This window comes from Oncorhynchus kisutch, linkage group LG7 (genome assembly GCF_002021735.2).
Source record: "Oncorhynchus kisutch isolate 150728-3 linkage group LG7, Okis_V2, whole genome shotgun sequence".
Classification (NCBI taxonomy): domain Eukaryota; kingdom Metazoa; phylum Chordata; class Actinopteri; order Salmoniformes; family Salmonidae; genus Oncorhynchus; species Oncorhynchus kisutch.
In genome coordinates, this window is record NC_034180.2 from 22,365,207 (window position 1) to 22,383,582 (window position 18,376).

Below are 18,376 nucleotides of genomic sequence, written 5' to 3' on the forward strand. Positions count from 1 at the left end.
AAAAAGTCACAGCTGTATCGAAGTGGTGTGTTTTTAGGGAATCTCTTCAAGGAAAGTTTTATCCCCACTTTTGTCAAGTCGGTGACCATCATTGGTCACTGCCTTTCAAAGTGTGTTGCATTATGGAGATAAAGATTGTCAGACTTGCGCCGACCAGTAGACTGCATAAACGTTCATAAATCATGTGATCAAGTTTCTGCAGTTGCTCTTCACCAACTTCATCCTGCAGCCATCTTCTGCATTGTGGGAGGCTCTATAGTCAACCAATGATTAAGGTGTTTTTGTTTGACCCATGTGAACGTGGCCAAAGACATGACTGAAACAGGAACAAACTTTTCTGGGATTCATGTATACAGTGGATATATAGAATTGAATGTGATATGAGGCTCTCTCACTCTCTAAATTGATTGTACCAGTGGTGGTCGGTGCCGTTTAAGATGAAGGAGGATGATTATTGTTTTTATGAGCATGGCCTTATTTCTATTACAGCTTATTGGATGACTGCCATTTATATTCCATTCACTCAGTTCAATGTAGGATCGATAGGTTTAGGCTACTACACGATACTCAAATGTTCCCTTACCCATGATAAGGTTGCTACAACCTAGCTTATGAATGAAAGTCTACATCGTAGGTGCCAAGTCGAGAGACATCTTAGTAATCAAGGTGACAGACATTGACACATTCAAGACCTTTAATTCGGTGGAAGAGCTCTGATAGGTTGGAGGATGTCCCTCAGAAGTTGTCATAATTACTGTGTAAGTCTATGGAAGAGGGTAAGAACCACGAGCCTCCTAGGTTTTGTATTGAAATCAATGTACCCAGAGGAGGACGTAAACGAGCTGTTCTCCGGCTACACCATGGTGCTACCATACAGAGTGCTGCGAAGCTACTGTAGACCTTCATTGCAAAACAGTATGTTTTAATAAATTATTTGGTGACGTGAATATACACTGCTCAAAAAAATAAGGGGAACACACAAAATAACACATCCTAGATCTGAATGAATGAAATATTCTTATTAAATATTTTTTATTTACATAGTTGAATGTGCTGACAACAAAATCACACAAAGATTATCAATGGAAATCAAATGTATCAACCCATGGAGGTCTGGATTTGGAGTCACACTCAAAATTAAAGTGGAAAACCACACTACAGGCTGATCCAACTTTGATGTAATGTCCTTAAAACAAGTCAAAATGAGGCTCAGTAGTGTGTGTGCCCTCCACGTGCCTGTATGACCTCCCTACAACGCCTGGGCATGCTCCTGATGAGGTGGGGGATGGTCTCCTGAGGGATCTCCTCCCAGACCTGAACTAAAGCATCTGCCAACTCCTGGGCAGTCTGTGGTGCAACGTGGCGTTGGTAGATGGAGCGAGACATGATGTCCCAGATGTGTTCAATTGGATTCAGGTCTGGGGAACGGGCGGGCCAGTCCATAGCATCAATGCCTTCCTCTTGCAGGAACTGCTGACACACTCCAGCCACATGAGGTCTAGCATTGTCTTGCATTAGGAGGAACCCAGGGCCAACGGCACCAGCATATGGTCTCACAAGGGGTCTGAGGATCTCATCTCGGTACCTAATGGCAGTCAGGCTACCTCTGGCGAGCACATGGAGGGCTGTGTGGCCCCTCAAAGAAATGCCACCCCACACCATGACTGACCCACCGCCAAACCGGTCATGCTGGAGGATGTTGCAGGCAGCAGAACGTTCTCCACGGCGTCTCCAGACTCTGTCAGTCTGTCACATGTGCTCAGTGTGAACCTGTTTTCATCTGTGAAGAGCACAGGGCGCCAGTGGCGAATTTGCCAATCTTGGTGTTCTCTGGCAAATGCCAAACGTCCTGCACGGTGTTGGGCTGTAAGCACAAGCCCCCACCTGTGGACGGCGGGCCCTCATACCACCCTCATGGAGTCTGTTTCTGACCGTTTGAGCAGACGGATGCACATTTTTGGCCTGCTGGAGGTTATTTTGCAGGGCTCTGGCAGTGCTCCTCCTGCTCCTCCTCACACATAGGCGGAGGTAGCGGTCCTGCTGCTGGATTGTTGCCCTCCTACGGCCAACTCCACGTCTCCTGATGTACTGGCCTGTCTCCTGGTAGCGCCTCCATGCTCTGGACACTACGCTGACAGACACAGCAAACCTTCTTGCCACAGCTCGCATTGATGTGCCATCCTGGATGAGCTGCACTACCTGAGCCACTTGTGTGGGTTGTAGACTCCTTCTCATGCTACCACTAGAGTGAAAGCACCGCCAGCATGCAAAAGTGACCAGTGGTCTGTGGTCACCACCTGCAGAACCACTTCTTTATTGGGGGTGTCTTGCTAATTGCCTATAATTTCCACCTGTTGTCTATTCCATTTGCACAACAGCATGTGAAATTTATTGTCAATCAGTGTTGCTTCCTAAGTGGACAGTTTGATTTCACAGAAGTGTGATTGACTTACATTGTTACATTGTGTTGTTTAAGTGTTCCCTTTATTTTTTGAGCAGTGTATTTAGTATAGTTCTGTCTAAAAAGGATAACTTTAATGTTTCATTATTTGTATTATTATTATTTGAAATTCACTGAGGATGGTCCTCCCCTTCCTCCACTGATGTACACACAACTATGATTTAAGTACGTGAGTGTGTGATATGGGGGTTGAAGACATGTTTATTTCATAAACTTTCATAAACAACGGCATGTTACAGGGAAATACACTTTGGATGCACCTCCTGAATGGCACAGCAGTCTAAGGCATCTCAGTGCTAGAGGAACCATTGCAGACCATGGTTCAATTTCAGGCTGTATCACAAGCAGCCATGATTGGAAGTCCCATAGGGTAGTGCACAATTGGCCCAGTGTCATCTGGGTTTTATTTATTTAACTAGGCAAGTCAGTTAAGAACAAATTCTTATTTTCAATGACGGCATACCCCAACAAAACCTGGAAAAAACAGGGGGGAAATGGTGCACCACCCTATGGGATTCACAATCACATCCAGATGTGATACAGCCTGGATTTGAACCAGAGCCTCTTGTGACACCTCTTGCATTGACATACAGTGCCTTGGACCTCTGCATCACTCAAGTTAGAGCTCTGCCAGGCCATCATTGTAAATAAGAATTTGTTTTTATATATATTCCATTTATAGTTTTTTTTAATAAACTTTTGTAATTAGTTTGCTAGCCAATACACGACGGTGGTGGCAAAATCGGACTGAACAGCGAGAATGTCCGACATTGGCACGCAGCTTTCGTTTTCACAAGATAGCCTTGCTAGCTGAATATGTGCCGTGTAGTTAGACATAGGAAGTGTTGGTTATTTCGAATTTGAAGTAAAATAGTTCGAAATGGCTCTATGACATCACGTGATCAAATGCCAATACATTCCTACCTCAACAACCGGCTCCATAGCTCAGTGGTAGAGCACTGGTCTTGTAAACCAGGGGTCGCGAGTTCGAACCTCGCTGGGGCCTGAAAGGAAATTATAGCTTTTAGGTAAGGGTCAAGAAAGGTTTTCTAGTCATCCACCCTTATCGCGAATTTGTTGTTCACTGCATGTTATGTTTCACAATTGCCACATTTTGCAAGTTTCAAAATTGCAGTTTGGGGAACAGTCCCCCTACATAGCTCAAAGCTGACAACTTGTGGTATGCAGCAGAATAGCACATGCGTGGACGCCAACCTCCGTTTTTACCATAACAACCACACTTTATATAAGTTGTAGGTCTAAGTACTGTAAAATGCTAATAACACACAATGCCAATAAACACAGCTCAATCATAATTTCACCCTCCACAGTTTTTCTTAACCACCGTGCTTCTACATCTGCATTGCTTGCTGTTGGGGTTTTAGGCTGGGTTTCTGTACAGCACTTTGTGACAGCAGGTGATGTAAAAACGGCTTTAGAAATACATTTGATTGAATTGGATTGACTTACAATACTAACAATGCTATATTTCATTTAACTAGGCAAGTCGCTTACAAACAAATCCGTACACTATATCCATAGCAAAAGCTGTTGGTTACTGTACAGAATTCAATTACGCTAAAGAAAAGTCTAAAATAGCCCAAGTGTCCCACTTTTCAAATTTTTCAGTCGATGACACCCTGCTCATATGAATCAGCCTGTCTTTATGAGAAGGAGCCCTCATCTGCTTTGACCAGGTTCATTGATATGCCAAGCATTAAATCACATATCTAGTGCCAGGCCAATGGTGTGCATGTACACATACAGTGCCTTCGGAAAGTCTTCAGAACCTTGACTTTTTCTACATTTTGTTACATTGTAACGTATTAAAACTTTTTCTACACACAATGCCAGATAATGACAAAGCAAAAACAGTTACATTTTTTGGCAAAAAAAAAAAAATCACTTTCACAAAAATATTCAGACCCTTTTCTCAGTATTTTGGTGAAGCACCTTTGGCAGAAATTACCTCATTGAGTGTTCTTAAGTATGACGCTAACAGCTTGGCACACTTGTATTTGGGGAGTTTCTCCTATTCTTCTCTGCAGATCCTTTCACGCTCAGACAGGTTGGATTGGGAACATTGCTGCACAGCTATTTTCAGGTCTCTCCAGAGATGTTCGATCGGGTTCAAGTCTGGGCTCTGGCTGCGCCACTCAAGGACATTCAGAGACTTGTCCCGAAGCCATTCCTGCATTGTCCTGTTGGGAGGGGGAAAACTTCACCTCAGTCTGAGGTCCTGAGCAGGATTTCATCAACGATCTAGCTGGACTTTGCTCCGTTCATCTTTGCCTCGATGCTGACTAGTCTCCCAGTCCTTGCCGCTGAAAAACATCCCCACAGCATGATCCTGCCACCACCATGCTTCATTGTAGGTATGGTGCCAGGTTTCCTCCAGAAGTGATGCTTGGTATTCAAGCCAAAGAGTTCAATCTTTCATTAGACCAGAGAATGTTGTTTCTCATGGTCCGAGGGTCCTTTAGGTGCCTTTTGGCAAACTCCAAGCAGGCTGTCATATGCCTTTTACTGAGGAGTGGCTTCTGTCTGGCCACTCTACCATAGAGGCTTGATTTTTGGAGTGCTGCAGAGATGGTGGTCCAGCTCCACAGAGAAACTCTGGAGCTCTGTCAGAGTGACCATCGGGTTCTTGGTCTCCCCCGTTTGCTCGGTTTGGCCGGGCGGCCAGCTCTAGGAAGAGTCTTGGTGGTTTCAAACTTCTTCCATTTAAGAATGATGGAGGCCACGGTGTTCTTGGGGGACCTTCAATGCTGCACCTCGACACAATCCTGTCTCGGAACTCTACGGACATCTCCATTGACTTCATGGCTTGGTTTTTGCTCTGACATGCACGGTCAACTGTGGGACCTTATATAGACAGGTGTGTGCCTTTACAAATCATGTCCAACCAATAAAATGTATCACAGGTGGACTCCAATCAAATTGTTGAAACATCAAGGAGGATCAATGGAAACAGGATGCGCCTGAGCTCAATTGAGTCTCATAGCAAAAGGTTTTACTTATGTAAAGAAGGTATTTTTGTTTTTTATTTTGAATACATTTACAAAAATGTCTAACAACCTGTTTACACTTTGTCATTATGGAGTATTGTGTCTAGATTGCGGAGGATTTTTATATATTTAATCCATTTTAGAATAAGGCTGTAACGTAACAAAATTAGGAAAAACTCAAGGGGTCTGAGAACTTTCCGAAGGCACAGTACATAGTGAACAGCAAGGAAACAGATTGTTACATTCACTTTATTGCTTTTGGCTCTGACTCTATGGCTCTCACAGTCATAGACTGTAGTTATGATAGATGGGAAGTTTAAAAAATGTTTTCATGTGCACTGTACAAGTGTATCTGTCTGAATTTATGGATCTTTTTCCAACTCTGCTTTGTGTATTTCAGTTGTGTCCACAAAGTCTTGGCAATAAAGTAGGCTCTTCACTAGTATTTTCCCTCTCTTGTCCTTATTCTCATCTCATAAACACCCATCAACAATGGAATTATGTGTGTGTTTGATAGTTAGAGAGAGTAAAGTGTAATTCAGAGTCCACAGATGAGATAACAAAATCACAATGGGGCTGTTGTTGTACTTTTACCCCTCTTTCTCCCCAATTTCGTGATATACAATTGGTAGTTACAGTCTTGTCCAATCGCTGCAATTCCCCTAAGTTCCTACGTCAGCTTGCAGACGCCTGGCCCACAACAAGGAGTCGCTAGAGTGCGATGGGAAAAGGAAATCCCTGCCAGCCAAACCCTCCCCTAACCCAGATGACGCTGGACCAATTGTGTGCCGCCTCATGGGTCTCCCAGTCACGGCCGGCTGTGACACAGCCTGGGATCAAACACAGGTCTGTAGTGACGCCTCAAGCAATGCGATGCAGTGCCTTAGACTGCTGCGCCAATCGGGAGGTCTCATTGTGACATAGCTACTCGGCTCCATCGTCCGCAGGGTACGCACAGTCCAAATATTAACAAGATAGATTTATTTACAAAGATACCATTAGTTAGAATCAAAATTAACATAAAAAAAAGAACATTAAGGGGAATGTTGTAAAGTAACACAACACCCATTCTCTCTGAATGAGACATTTGTCAAACATTTTCAGAACACATAATCCTCGTCATGTATAACTGACAAATGTCCATTGAAGCGTTCTGAAAGGTTTGACTTGGGTTGCGTCCCGATTCTCCACCCTTCTCCCAAAGTGTTTACTTGCACACTACAATTTAAAATAATGGATTTGAAAGCAGTGGATTCATGTAAACATTGGCTGTAGGGAGTTTCCACCCTTGTTGAATCCATGACAGGCAAGTGCACACTTCAGGAAAAAGGTGAAGAATTGGGACTCACCTTGCTCTCAGGTAGTGATGTCATTGATGGAAGTGCTGCTGTTTTGACTTCTCCACTGTAGAATCTGTTTAGAGAGTCTTTCCACCTCTGTCACCTGGGCTAGGAGCTGAGCTATGCCATTGTTCTGAGAAAGAGAGAGTACAATGTATAAAATTAACATGAACAATCACAGTACAGTATTAACAATAACATGGGCCATTCTGACTCAGACAATGCTTATTTACTACCATTAGCTAGTATAAATTCAACAACCTGAGAAGTGTGTTATTATTCTGGGGTAAGGGGTAGGCTTGTAAAATAGAGGATAAAAAGGGGTCAAGAGGAAGATACTGTACAAAACGTAGCTCCATGCATTCCACTGGACACAACCCATGGCAGAGTTTAGGACTTGCAATACATCTGGCCTGGGGATAGGGTTTTGACTGAAAGAACTCACCAGATTGCTCATAGAATCATCAATGGTGGGAATAGAACGAACAGTGCTTATCTTTGCCTCCAAGTTCTCAATGAATTCCACCACCATCCTCATGACCTCCACCACATATCTATAAAACAGGACCATCATTCCTCTATTAACTGGGAGAATACAATTCAAAAAGGTACACTCAGCAATATAACATCACAAAACACATCAGGGCATCTTCCTGTGTACAGAATTCAAGAATATTGTAAACACAGTGTTGTCAGTGCATGCAAAAATAAAAGGTAGCTCACCTGTGAAGATCTGCCTCTACGGGCAGGTTAGTCTGACACAGTGGTTTCATCAGTCTTCGGCGCAGGCTTGCCTGTTCTCTCAGCACATCTTGCAGATGGGAGGTGAATTGCTGCAATGATGTAAACCTCTGACCTATAAGAAACAAATTAAATTATTAATTTATGACCAGACAATTACATCAAAGTCTGGCTGTCCCTCCAAACATTAAACATGTTTGTATCTGACAATGTTGCTACATACTACCTACCTTTTGAATCTCAAGACGCCACAAAGGAAAAGTACCACATCCCCACTTACTCAAATAAAATTTGTGAGTGACATCTGCGCTTTCTTTTTCCAACTTCAACAACTCCATTTCTAGATTGATCTAAAACAAATAGAACTAAGTTAGGTAAATGCATATCTCTGCATCAAACAGGACAGGTGTCCGGCACCAAACCAGGATTGTAGTCACGAGGCACCAAATGGAAGAAAACGGACTGGAACGGGGAGGGACTACCTGAACGTGTATTGCTATTATGTGCACTAATTAATACAAGAATACCTGTTTGTAACGTTACCTTGTCAAGCTCCCGTTCCATAGTGATGAGCTGTTCAGCTTCCAGGAGATGTGGGGAAAAGACGTGGGGTTCTCTAGGGACAGAATCAACATCCTCCTGTAAGGAAAGAGACTCTTAGTGTGATGGCCTAGGATATTGGTAGAAAAGCAACTACAGTGCATTCGGAAAGTATTCAGACCTTCACTTTTTCCACATTTTGTTGCATTACAGCCTTATTCTATAACGACGAAGCATACCGTTTTTTATTACTATGAATATTTTTTACAAATATCATATTTACATGCTTATTCAGACCCTTTACTCAGTACTTTGTTGAAGCACCTTTGGCAGCGTTTACAGCCACCTCGAGTCTTCTTGGGTATGACGCTACAAGCTTGGTGCACCTGTATTTGGGGAGTTTCTCCCATTCTTCTCTGCAGAGCCTCTCAAGCTCTGTCAGGTTGGATGGAGAGCGTTACTGCACAGCTATTTTCAGGTCTCTCCAGAGATGTTTGATTGAGTTCAAGTCCGGGCTCTGGCTGGGCCACTCAAGGACATTCAAAGACTTGTCCCGATACCACTCCTGCATTGTCTTGGCTGTGTGCTTTGGGTCATTGTCCTGTTGGAAAGTGAAGTGAGCCCTCAGTCTGAGATCCTGAGCGCTCTGGAGCAGGTTTTCATTGAGGAGTGCTCTGTACTTTGCTTCGTTCATCTGGATCCGGACTAGTCTCTCAGTCCCTGCTGCTGAAAGACATCCCCACAGCATGATGCTGCCACCACCATGCTTCACCTTAGGGATGGTATTGGCCAGGTGATGAGCGGTGCCTGGTTTCCTCCAGATGTGAGGCAGGCTTGGCATTCAGGCCAAAGAGTTCAATCTTGGGTTCATTAGACCAGAGAATCTTGTTCCTCAAATCAAACCTTATTTGTCACATGCGTCAAATACAAAAAGTAGAGACTTTACTGTGAAAATGGTCTGAGAGCCCATTAGGTGCCTTGTGGCAAACTCCAAGTGGGCTGTCATGGGCCTTTTACTGGATTGGCTTCCATCTGGCAATTCTACCATAACGGCTTGATTGGTGGAGTGCTGCAGAGATGGTTGTCTCCACAGAGGAACTCTGGAGCCCTGTCAGTCCTATCGAGTCTCATAGCAAAGGGTCTGAATACTTATGTAAATAAGGTAATAAAACGTGAAAAAAAAGGATCTAAAACCCGCTTTTGTCATTATGGCGTAGTGTGTGTGGATTGATGAGGAAAAATAAGGCTGTAACGTAACAAAATGTGGAAAAAGTGAAGAGGACTGAATACTTTCCAAATGCACTGCATACACTCTTCTTCAAGGGTACCCAAACAACCCTCCTAGAGATTGCAAGATTCTCGAATAATTCTGCTCCAAAAATATGATCTAATTAAGCTATAAGGCCTAAGGAGGTTTTGGTATATGGCCAATACACCACAGCCAAGGGCTGTTCTTATGTATGATGCAACACGGAGTGCATGGATCCAGGCCCTCGGGGGTTTGTGGTATATGGCCAATATACCATGGCTGAGGTGCCTTATCACTATTATAAACTGGTTATGTAATTAGACCAGTAAATCTTATATTTTTTTGTCATACCAATGGTATACGGTGTGATATACCACGGCTTTCAGCCAACCAACATTCAGGTCTCGAACCACCAGGTTGATAATTAAGCAATAAGGCACGGGGTGTGGTATATGGCCAATATACCACGGCTAAGGGCTGTTCTTAGACAAGATGCATTGCGGAGTGCCTGGACACAACCCTTAACCGTGGTATATTGGCCATATACCACAACCCCGAGGTGCCTTATCACTATTATAAACTGGTTACCAATGTAATTAGAGCAGTAAAAATACATGTGTCATAAACATGGTATACGGTCTGATATACCACTGCTGTCAGCCAATCAGCATTCAGGGCTCAAACCACCCAGTTTATCATCTCTGTTATACCAAGGTGTAGGTGTGTTTTGCACCAGGTGAAAGTTGATTGCATTCATTTTGGGTCCTGGTAGTATATGATGGGAAGTTCAGATATGTTTACTGACTCTGATCTTTGACCCATTCAGTCAAAAGAACAAATCTTTTGACTAATTTCGTTCATTTGAGTCAGTTATGCCCAGAGCACACATGACCCCCTGCCCATGAACATCAAACTTGAGAGGCATGATTCTACAAGCCTCTCGTTTATGTATTTTAACAAAGGTGGCTTATTGGAGCTGTCATTTGTGACTGAGACTCGTAAACGTGTTTAAACAATGCACATGTGTTGATTGCTAGGCATACCAATAAGATTGTCTTGATACTTTTGAAACGAGGTCTAGTTGGGGTGGGTATAATTTGTGGAACGTTCCAACAGGAATCTGTTCCAAAAACGTAAAGTACAAGGTTGCCAACAAACAACGCATACAAAGTAGCATGATCAATTCACCTAGCTAACTAGCTGCCGAATAGGCATAAACTAGCCACGTAGTTTCTTCTTCATGCTTGCCCATTGGCTACCAGAGTGAGGACAGACATTTTTCGGAATAAACGTGGTGAGTGAAACACTTTGAAATAGCACACTCCGTGCCCGGTATCTTATTCCGCCGCGATACAACTTTGTATGGGTTGTTTGTTGGCAACCTTGTTATTTACGAAGTTTTTGGAACAAATTCCTGTTGGAACGTTCCACAAATTATACCCACCTGTCTAGCTGTGGCCGCAACCAGACTAGATTGTGAACGACTCTTTGCGGAATGTATTTGTTGACTGCAGTGAGGGTGATAAGCAGCGCAAAGTATTTTGCGAACTGCAGGACCCAACGATTAGTTCTCGAGTTCGAGTCTGTTTCGATAACATTCCATAATAAATTCATTGCATTCACTCTTGCACCATGCCCGATGAATTTGTTAAAAACACTCCTGCTCGGCATGCACTCACCTGAGAAAGAACACCCGAGGCGACGCATCTGGTCAAAAGACTTGCAACTGGTGTCACTGAATATGGAGCAATGTCCCACGGATTCATTCGTAAGAGCGGTGGGGTCAACCTTGGAAAATATGTAGCTGTAAAAAAGCAAAGATTCGTACTCAATATAACAAGCGAATCTTAGTTAGCTAGCTAGCGTTATATAGTGCTGTACGTGGCTAGTTTAGTGTCCAGTAACGTTACACACTCGGATTCGCAGAGGCTAGCAATGTTGTGCTAGCTAACGTTACTGCTAGCTAACTGAGAAAGCAACGTTTGTCTACGTTAACATAGAAAACCTAATTTTACCACATTCCCACAACTACTAGTTTAGTATATAGCTACCCATATACACCAACATTTTACAGTGTAAGTCCATTTGTCTTACCAAATTTAGCCCGCGGATGTTGTTGTTCCTTTGGTGAAGAAATGACTTCCGGACATCCTGCTCTAACGTTACTGTAGTGATGTGCAGTTCACGAACGAATCGTTATTTTTGAACGACTCATGATTCGTTTTTTTCAGTGACTCGCTAATTTTAGTCGTTCGTTTGACCTGAGTTTGCTAGATGATACGCTCCTCCGGCAGTGGCTACAGAGATGGTCTACCGACTATGGCATATGCGCGCAGGAAAATAGCTAGTGAACATAGAAAAGAAAAATACATGTTTTTAACCAATTGATCGGGCATGGTGCAAGAGTGAATGTAATTAATGTATTGAATGTTATGGACACAGCCTCGAACTCGAACTAATCGTTGTGGGCCTGCAGTTCGAGAAAGCCATTGCGCTGTTTATCATCATCAAGCAATGCTTTCCGCCAAGAGTCGTTAACAATCTAGTCTGGTTGTGATCTCAAATAGACTCGTTTCAAATGTATGAAGACAATCGTATCTGTATGCCTAGCAATCAAAAATATGCATTATTTAAACACGTTTACAAGCCTGTCACAAATGACAGCTCCAATAAGCCACCTGTGTTGAAATACGTAAACGAGAGGCTTGTAGAATCATGCCTCTCGAGTTTTAAGTTCATCGTTCGCAGACAAGGGGTTATGCGTGCTTTGGGCATAACAGACTCAAATGAACAAAATTAGTCGAAAGATTAATTGTTTTGACCGAACGAGTCGAAAAGATCCGACCTTCCCATATCACATTGCTGCCAATACACAGAGCCGGCAAATGTGGGTCAGTTCGTTTAAAAGAGACGGCTCATTTGGCTCCCAAAAGGCTCTTTGTTCAAAATGCTTAACAATTAGTGCTGAGCTATTAACCAATATTTCGCTTTTTTTGGTTATTAAACAACTCATTTACCGACTTCTGTTCAATTACTTGAATTCCATTTATTTTTTTATATGTGATCCTAACGTGCCGTTTCTCTAAAGAGAAATCAAGTCAAGAACTTTGTGGGACGCTGGGTTGAAGGGAATTCTAGTTTCCATTAAGCGAATATTCAACCTAGTTCAGCGCATAAATGTAGTAATTAAGCACTATGACCATAATCCATTGCGCCATTGTTTCCGGCTAAAGATATTTAGACAACGCGAAGCAAAAAAAAAAAAAATTCAGCGTGGACCAGATTGACGCGCTCCCCATTATTTATTGTTCCTGCAGTCAGGATTCACCCTCTATAGATAATTATTGTGTAATTTATCTGCAGCAAAAAATTCATTGCTCAAAAAGCAGTAGTACCAGTATGCAAATCAAGGAGCCGAATGAACGGCTTTCTTACGAACGACCCACCACTACAAACTGCTGGCTTCCCAGCGACATGTTTGTTGTTCGAGATGCAGGATTAGCTACAGTATGTCCTAGGCGACTAGCTAATTGTTTAGGTTTGACTAGTCCAACAATCCCCATAGTTATGTTCCTAATATGTTAGTTACCATTTGCAGATACGTAATTTACTGCACGAGAAGGACTTCAAATCAGCCCGCAAGGTAAGTACGTTATCAGTTAGCTAACTACTGTAAACAAATCCCAGTTGGTCTTTCTCGCTAGCTATGCTAACAGTATCCTCCAAATATGTACCATACTTTCGGAAAATTGTATTTTAAAGTACAGATAACGTTATTACCCTTTGCTAATACACAGAGTACTTCTAAAGTCAATAATTTGCATGAACGTCTCAAAGTTTGCCTCGGACAGTAAGTAGTAAGATAGCTAGCAGCAATGGCTAACCAACTTCTGACCTCATGGTCCTTTCCTTGCTTGTCAGCTAATGCCTAATGGCCTACAGCCGTGATGAATACAAAATCAATGATCTCTTTCAGGGGCCACACTGAAAACCAAGTAGCAGGCAGACCCACACCATCATAATAATAGGTTAGATAATTACAAGTGTGTGACTTACTGTCGAGTTGAAGACCATCACTTAGGAGGACCACATCACCAGGTAACTACAACAAAGATGGGGAACAATGCAATCAAAGCCCATCTGGAGAACTCACAGAAGACTGGGATCTTTCAGCTGACAGGGAAAGGTCTTCCCGAGGTAACAGTCATATACACACACACAGAGCACATCCTATAGTCTGACTGTTAAAATGTCCACACTCCACAACAGCCTTATAACTGGTGCTTTGTTTATTTAGCTGAATTCCATTCAGTTGTGGTTTTTGTCTTGGACGGTTTGAAAATATGTATTTTTTTGCCACTAATGTATTTCAGTTCCCCGAGGAGCTCCAGAGGTTGACTGGAAACCTGCGGACTGTAGATCTGTCCTCCAACAAGATCGAAGTGCTACCTGCTGCCATAGGAAACTTTCTTCAGATGAAGAGTCTGACTTTAAACTGTAATAAACTCAGTAAGTGGTTGTTGCATCCTCAATGTTACCGTCTGTCACACGACAGCATCTGTTGACAAATTTTCAAAACTTTGCTTTCACTGAATAATGAATGACCATTACTCGCATTGATTATTGATGTGCATTCATCTGCTTCAAGCAATCTCTTTAGCTAGGCTATGTATTAAGTGTGTGTTTGTGTGTTTTGTGTGTACACAGCAAGTCTCCCAGATGAAATTGGAAAGCTGAAGAAACTAGAGACTCTTTTGCTGAACGGGAACCACCTGACGCAACTCCCTATCACTGTAGGACAGCTGAAAGCGTTGCGCACCCTCAGCCTGTCAGGGAACAAATTCCGGGAGTTTCCTGCTGGCCTTGGCTCCCTACGACACCTGGACGTTCTGGACCTGTCCAAGAACCACATCCAGGCGGTGCCTGCTGAGGTGGCGGCCTTGCAGGCCATTGAGATCAATCTCAACCAGAACCAGGTAATCAGGTGTTTATTGGTGCATCTCAAATGGCACCATATTTATTCAATCAATCACATTTATTTATAAAGCCCTTTTTACATCAGCCAATGTCACAAATTTCTGTACAGAAACCCAGCCTAAAACCCTAAACAGCAAGCAATGCAGATGTAGAAGCACAGTGGCTAGGAAAAACCCCCTTAAGTCCAGAACCTAGAGAGGAACCAGGCTCTGAGGTGTGGCCAGTCCTCTTTGGCTGTTCCCGGGTGGAGATTATAACAGAAAATGGCCAAGATGTTCAAATGTTCATAGATGACTAGCCGGGTCAGATAATAATAATCACAGTGGTTGAAGAGGGTGCAACTGGTCAGCACCTCAGGAGTAAATGTCAGTTGACTTTTCATAGCCGATCATTCAGCGTTAAGAGACAGCAGGTGCAGTAGAGAGAGTCCAAAACAGCAGGTCTGGGACAAGGTAGCACGTCCAGTGAACAGGTCAGGGTTCCATAACCACAGGCACAACAGTTGAAACTGGAGCAGCAGCATGACCAGGTGATCTGGGGACAGCAAGGAGTCATCAGGCCAGGTTGTCCTGAGGCATGGTCCTAGGGTTTATCTCCTCTGAGTGAGTGATAAATAAATAAAAAAATACACTTAAATTCATAAATATTGGAGGCTGAGACAGGAGGGCCCTGCCCGACGATACCACCGGACCGGGCCAAACAGGCAGCATATAACCCCACCCACTTTGCCAAAGCACAGCCTCCACACCACTCGAGGGATATCTTCAACCACCAACCTTACTACCCTGAGACAAGGCAGAGTATAGCCCACGAAGATCTCCTCCACGGCATGAACCCGAGGGGGGCGCCAACCCGGACAGGAAGATCACCTCAGTGGCTCAACCCACTCAAGTGACGCACCCCTCCTAGGGACAGCATGGAAGAGCACCAGTAAGCCAGTGACTCAGCCCCCGTAATAGGGTTAGAGACAGAATCCCAGTGGAGAGAGGGGAACCGGCCAGATCCAGTGCCTTTCCCTTCACACTCCTGGGAATCAGGTGCGAAGTTCACAAAAGGAGATGAGGGGTGCTTTGAGATTATTTAAGACACTATTTGAAGAGGTAGGGTTTCACGTTTTCAGAAGATGGGCAGTGAGTCTGCAGTCAGACCAAGTTATCGGAGGTGGCAGAATGGAGTACTCTGGGTTTGAGCATAACCTGAAGGTAGGGAGGGGCTGTTCCTTTTGCTGCTCCGTAGGCAATTACCATGGTCTTGTAGTGGATGCGAGCTTCAACTGGAAGCCAGTGTAGTATGCGGAGGAGCGGGAGAACTTGGGAAGGTTGAACACCAGGTGGGTTGCGGCGTTCTGGATACATTTCAGGGGTTATATTGCACAAGCTGGGAGCCCAGCCAACAGCGAGTTGCCGTAGTCCAGACGGGAGATAACAAGTACCAGGATTAAGACCTGCGCCACTTCCTGTGTGAGGTAGGGTTATACTATACGGATGTTGTAGAGCATGAACCTGCAGGAGCGATTTACTGCTTTGATGTTTGCAGAGAATGACAGGGTGTTGTCCAGGGTCATGCCAAGGTTCTTTGCATTCTGGGAGGGGGACAGCGTGGAGTTGTCAACCGGGATGGAAAAGTCTTGGACCGGGCAGGCCTTCCACCTGTATATGGCCTCGCTACTGTTATTCTCACTGTCATTTTACTTTTTTTATTTCTTTACTTATCTATTGTTTACCTAATATCTTTTTTTTACTTAAATAGCACTGTTAGTTAGGGCTTGTAAGTAAACATTCCACTGTAAGGTCTAAACCTGTTGTATTCGGCGCACGTGACAAATAAACATTTGATTTGTAAACAAATTTGTAAACACAATTTGAGAGAAGTAAGCTTTTTGTGCATATGGAACATTTCTGCAATCTTTTATATCAACTCATGAAAGATGGGACCAACACGTTTTTGTGCTGTGTATATAAATGATGATCCCAGATTTCAGTGGTGTCTGCGGAGGTGTCCTCCTGCCAGAGGCTGAAGGTGCTGAGACTGGAGGAGAACTGTCTGGAGCTCACCTCCATCCCTGTGTCCATCCTCACCACCTCCCAGGTGTCCCTGCTCTCCGTGGAGGGCAACCTGTTCGAGGTGAAGAATATGCGTGACCTGGAAGGGTATGAGAAGGTGAGTCGTGAAACAGATGCTTGTTTCTTTGACAGTCAGCCCGCTGCTAAATTAATGATCAAGGTTAAAGCAAGGAACAGTCAAGCTACTGCTCTATGCTGTCTTTAATATCGATTGTAAACAAAACAGCTCATGCGTTTTCAAACTCAACTGTTTTAAATATCGTTCCTCCCCATGGTTGATGTCATTTTTGTGAGCAGCGTAGAAACAAATACTGTTTCTAAAGAGTGGTGTTCTAGCCAAACAATAATGGGATTTCCTGTTCAATGTTGAGAAGGATCAACTGAAGAAAGTTGTGGTTCAGACTGCTATTCTTTTTTAGTCATAATCCCTGCACTTGACATAATCTGTGGTCAAATATAGCCCCAACCATTAAATAGGACCACCTGCCTATTATCATACTCAAATTAGACCACCATTCAGTTCTTACTCAAAGGGCGTATCTTATAGTTCTCATTTTGTCCGTGGTGTCGCAGCCTCAGATGTGCCTATTTGTTCATCTAATTTGTTGTTTACCCCACAGTACATGGAGCGCTTCACTGCAACCAAAAAGAAATTTGCCTGAACAATAGAAAGAGGGCATCCCCCTGAGTCCAGCATGTGATCTACCCTCAAGCACCCTCTCTAAGTGGTTGTGGTGTACTACAGTAAATGTGGCTTCTGCACTGCTGCGGCAACAGGTTACAACGGAGAAGGACCACTGTAGAGAAGGACTGATCGAGAGCATGCTACAGGACTGCGTATGAAAACAACATGACACCATTGATGGTGACAGAGAACTATGTGAACGATGGACAGTGCACTCACTTTAATGATATTCATAAATTGCATATTGAATACTTAGCTATTCATTTCTGACCGAAATGTTGTCTTTAGTTATTTAACCGAAGCAGGTTATGCTTGTAGTACATTCGTGGCCAAAAGTTTTGAGAATGACACAAATATTTATTTTCACAAAGTCTGCTGCCTCAGTGTCTTTAGATATTTTTGTCAGATGTTACTATGGAATACTGAAGTATAATTACAAGCATTTCATAAGTGTTAAATGCTTTTATTGACAATTACATGAAGTTGATGCAAAGAGTCAATATTTGCGGTGTTGACCCTTCTTTTTCAAGACCTCTGCAATCCGCCCTGGCATGCTGTCAATTAACTTTTGGGCCACATCCTGACTGATGGCAGCCCATTCTTGCATCATCAATGCTTGGAGTTTGTCAGAAATGGTGGGTTTTTGTTTGTCCACCCACCTCTTGAGGATTGACCACAAGTTCTCAATGGGATTAAGGTCTGGGGAGTTTCCTGGCCGTGGACCCAAAATATTGATGTTTGGTTCCCTGAGCCACTTAGTTATCACTTTTGCCTTATGGCAAGGTGTTCCATCATGCTGGAAAATGCATTGTTCGTCACCAAACTGTTCCTGGATGGTTGGGAGAAGTTGCTCTCGGAGGATGTGTTGGTACCATTCTTTATTCATGGCTGTGTTCTTAGGCAAAATTGTGAGTGAGCCCACTCCCTTGGCAGAGATGCAACCCCACACATGAATGGTTTCAGGATGCTTTACTGTTGGCATGACACAGGACTGATGGTAGCGCTCACCTTGTCTTCTCAGGACAAGCTTTTTCAGGATGCCCCAAACAATCGGAAAGGGGATTCATCAGAGAAAATGACTTTACCCCAGTCCTCAGCAGGCCAATCCCTGTACCTTTTATAGAATATCAGTATGTCCCTGATGCTTTTCCTGGAGAGAAGTGGCTTCTTTGCTGCCCTTCTTGACACCAGGCCATCCTCCAAAAGTCTTCGCCTCACTGTGTGTGCAGATGCACTCACACCTGCCTGCTGCCATTCCTGAGCAAGCTCTATACTGGTGGTGCCCTGATCCCGCAGCTGAATCAACTTTAGG

The 18,376-nt window shown here is 43.6% G+C and overlaps 2 protein-coding genes and 1 non-coding gene across 3 annotated transcripts; 2 read left to right on the forward strand and 1 right to left on the reverse strand.

Annotated features, from left to right (window-relative positions):
- Nucleotides 1-3,395: 3,395 nt before the first annotated feature.
- On the forward strand, nt 3,396-3,467 carry trnat-ugu (transfer RNA threonine (anticodon UGU)). The gene has a single exon. It is a non-coding gene; the product is annotated as a tRNA-Thr (tRNA).
- Nucleotides 3,468-5,702: 2,235 nt separating this feature from the next.
- On the reverse strand, nt 5,703-11,685 carry haus2 (HAUS augmin like complex subunit 2). The gene is made up of 7 exons (XM_020487715.2): nt 11,434-11,685; nt 11,019-11,143; nt 8,094-8,189; nt 7,831-7,900; nt 7,533-7,665; nt 7,255-7,363; nt 5,703-6,942 (listed from the first exon to the last, which is right to left on the reverse strand). The coding sequence occupies exons 2-7, from the start codon at nt 11,103-11,105 to the stop codon at nt 6,826-6,828; spliced, it is 612 nt and encodes a 203-aa protein (XP_020343304.1). The 5' UTR covers nt 11,106-11,143; nt 11,434-11,685; the 3' UTR covers nt 5,703-6,825.
- Nucleotides 11,686-12,587: 902 nt separating this feature from the next.
- Nucleotides 12,588-17,564, forward strand: LOC109894313 (leucine-rich repeat-containing protein 57-like). Its single transcript, XM_020487713.2, has 6 exons — nt 12,588-12,982; nt 13,316-13,536; nt 13,713-13,848; nt 14,047-14,315; nt 16,291-16,476; nt 17,000-17,564. Exons 2-6 carry the CDS (start codon nt 13,453-13,455, stop codon nt 17,039-17,041), a joined length of 717 nt encoding a protein of 238 aa, XP_020343302.1. The 5' UTR covers nt 12,588-12,982; nt 13,316-13,452; the 3' UTR covers nt 17,042-17,564.
- The last annotated feature ends 812 nt before the right edge of the window (nt 17,565-18,376 follow it).

What these genes read in the sequence shown, in the direction of transcription:
- haus2 (XM_020487715.2), bottom strand. Translation starts at nt 11,105, where the DNA reads ATGAATCCGTGGGACATTGCTCCATATTCAGTGACACCAGTTGCAAGT. An exon ending in CCTCGGGTGTTCTTTCTCAG is followed by an intron (nt 8,190 to 11,018) that starts GTGAGTGCATGC and finishes CTTTCCTTACAG; the next exon opens with GAGGATGTTGATTCTGTCCC. An exon ending in ATGATTCTATGAGCAATCTG is followed by an intron (nt 6,943 to 7,254) that starts GTGAGTTCTTTC and finishes TCTCTTTCTCAG; the next exon opens with AACAATGGCATAGCTCAGCT.
- LOC109894313 (XM_020487713.2), top strand. Translation starts at nt 13,453, where the DNA reads ATGGGGAACAATGCAATCAAAGCCCATCTGGAGAACTCACAGAAGACT. An exon ending in TCAATCTCAACCAGAACCAG is followed by an intron (nt 14,316 to 16,290) that starts GTAATCAGGTGT and finishes TGATGATCCCAG; the next exon opens with ATTTCAGTGGTGTCTGCGGA. An exon ending in ACCTGGAAGGGTATGAGAAG is followed by an intron (nt 16,477 to 16,999) that starts GTGAGTCGTGAA and finishes TTTACCCCACAG; the next exon opens with TACATGGAGCGCTTCACTGC.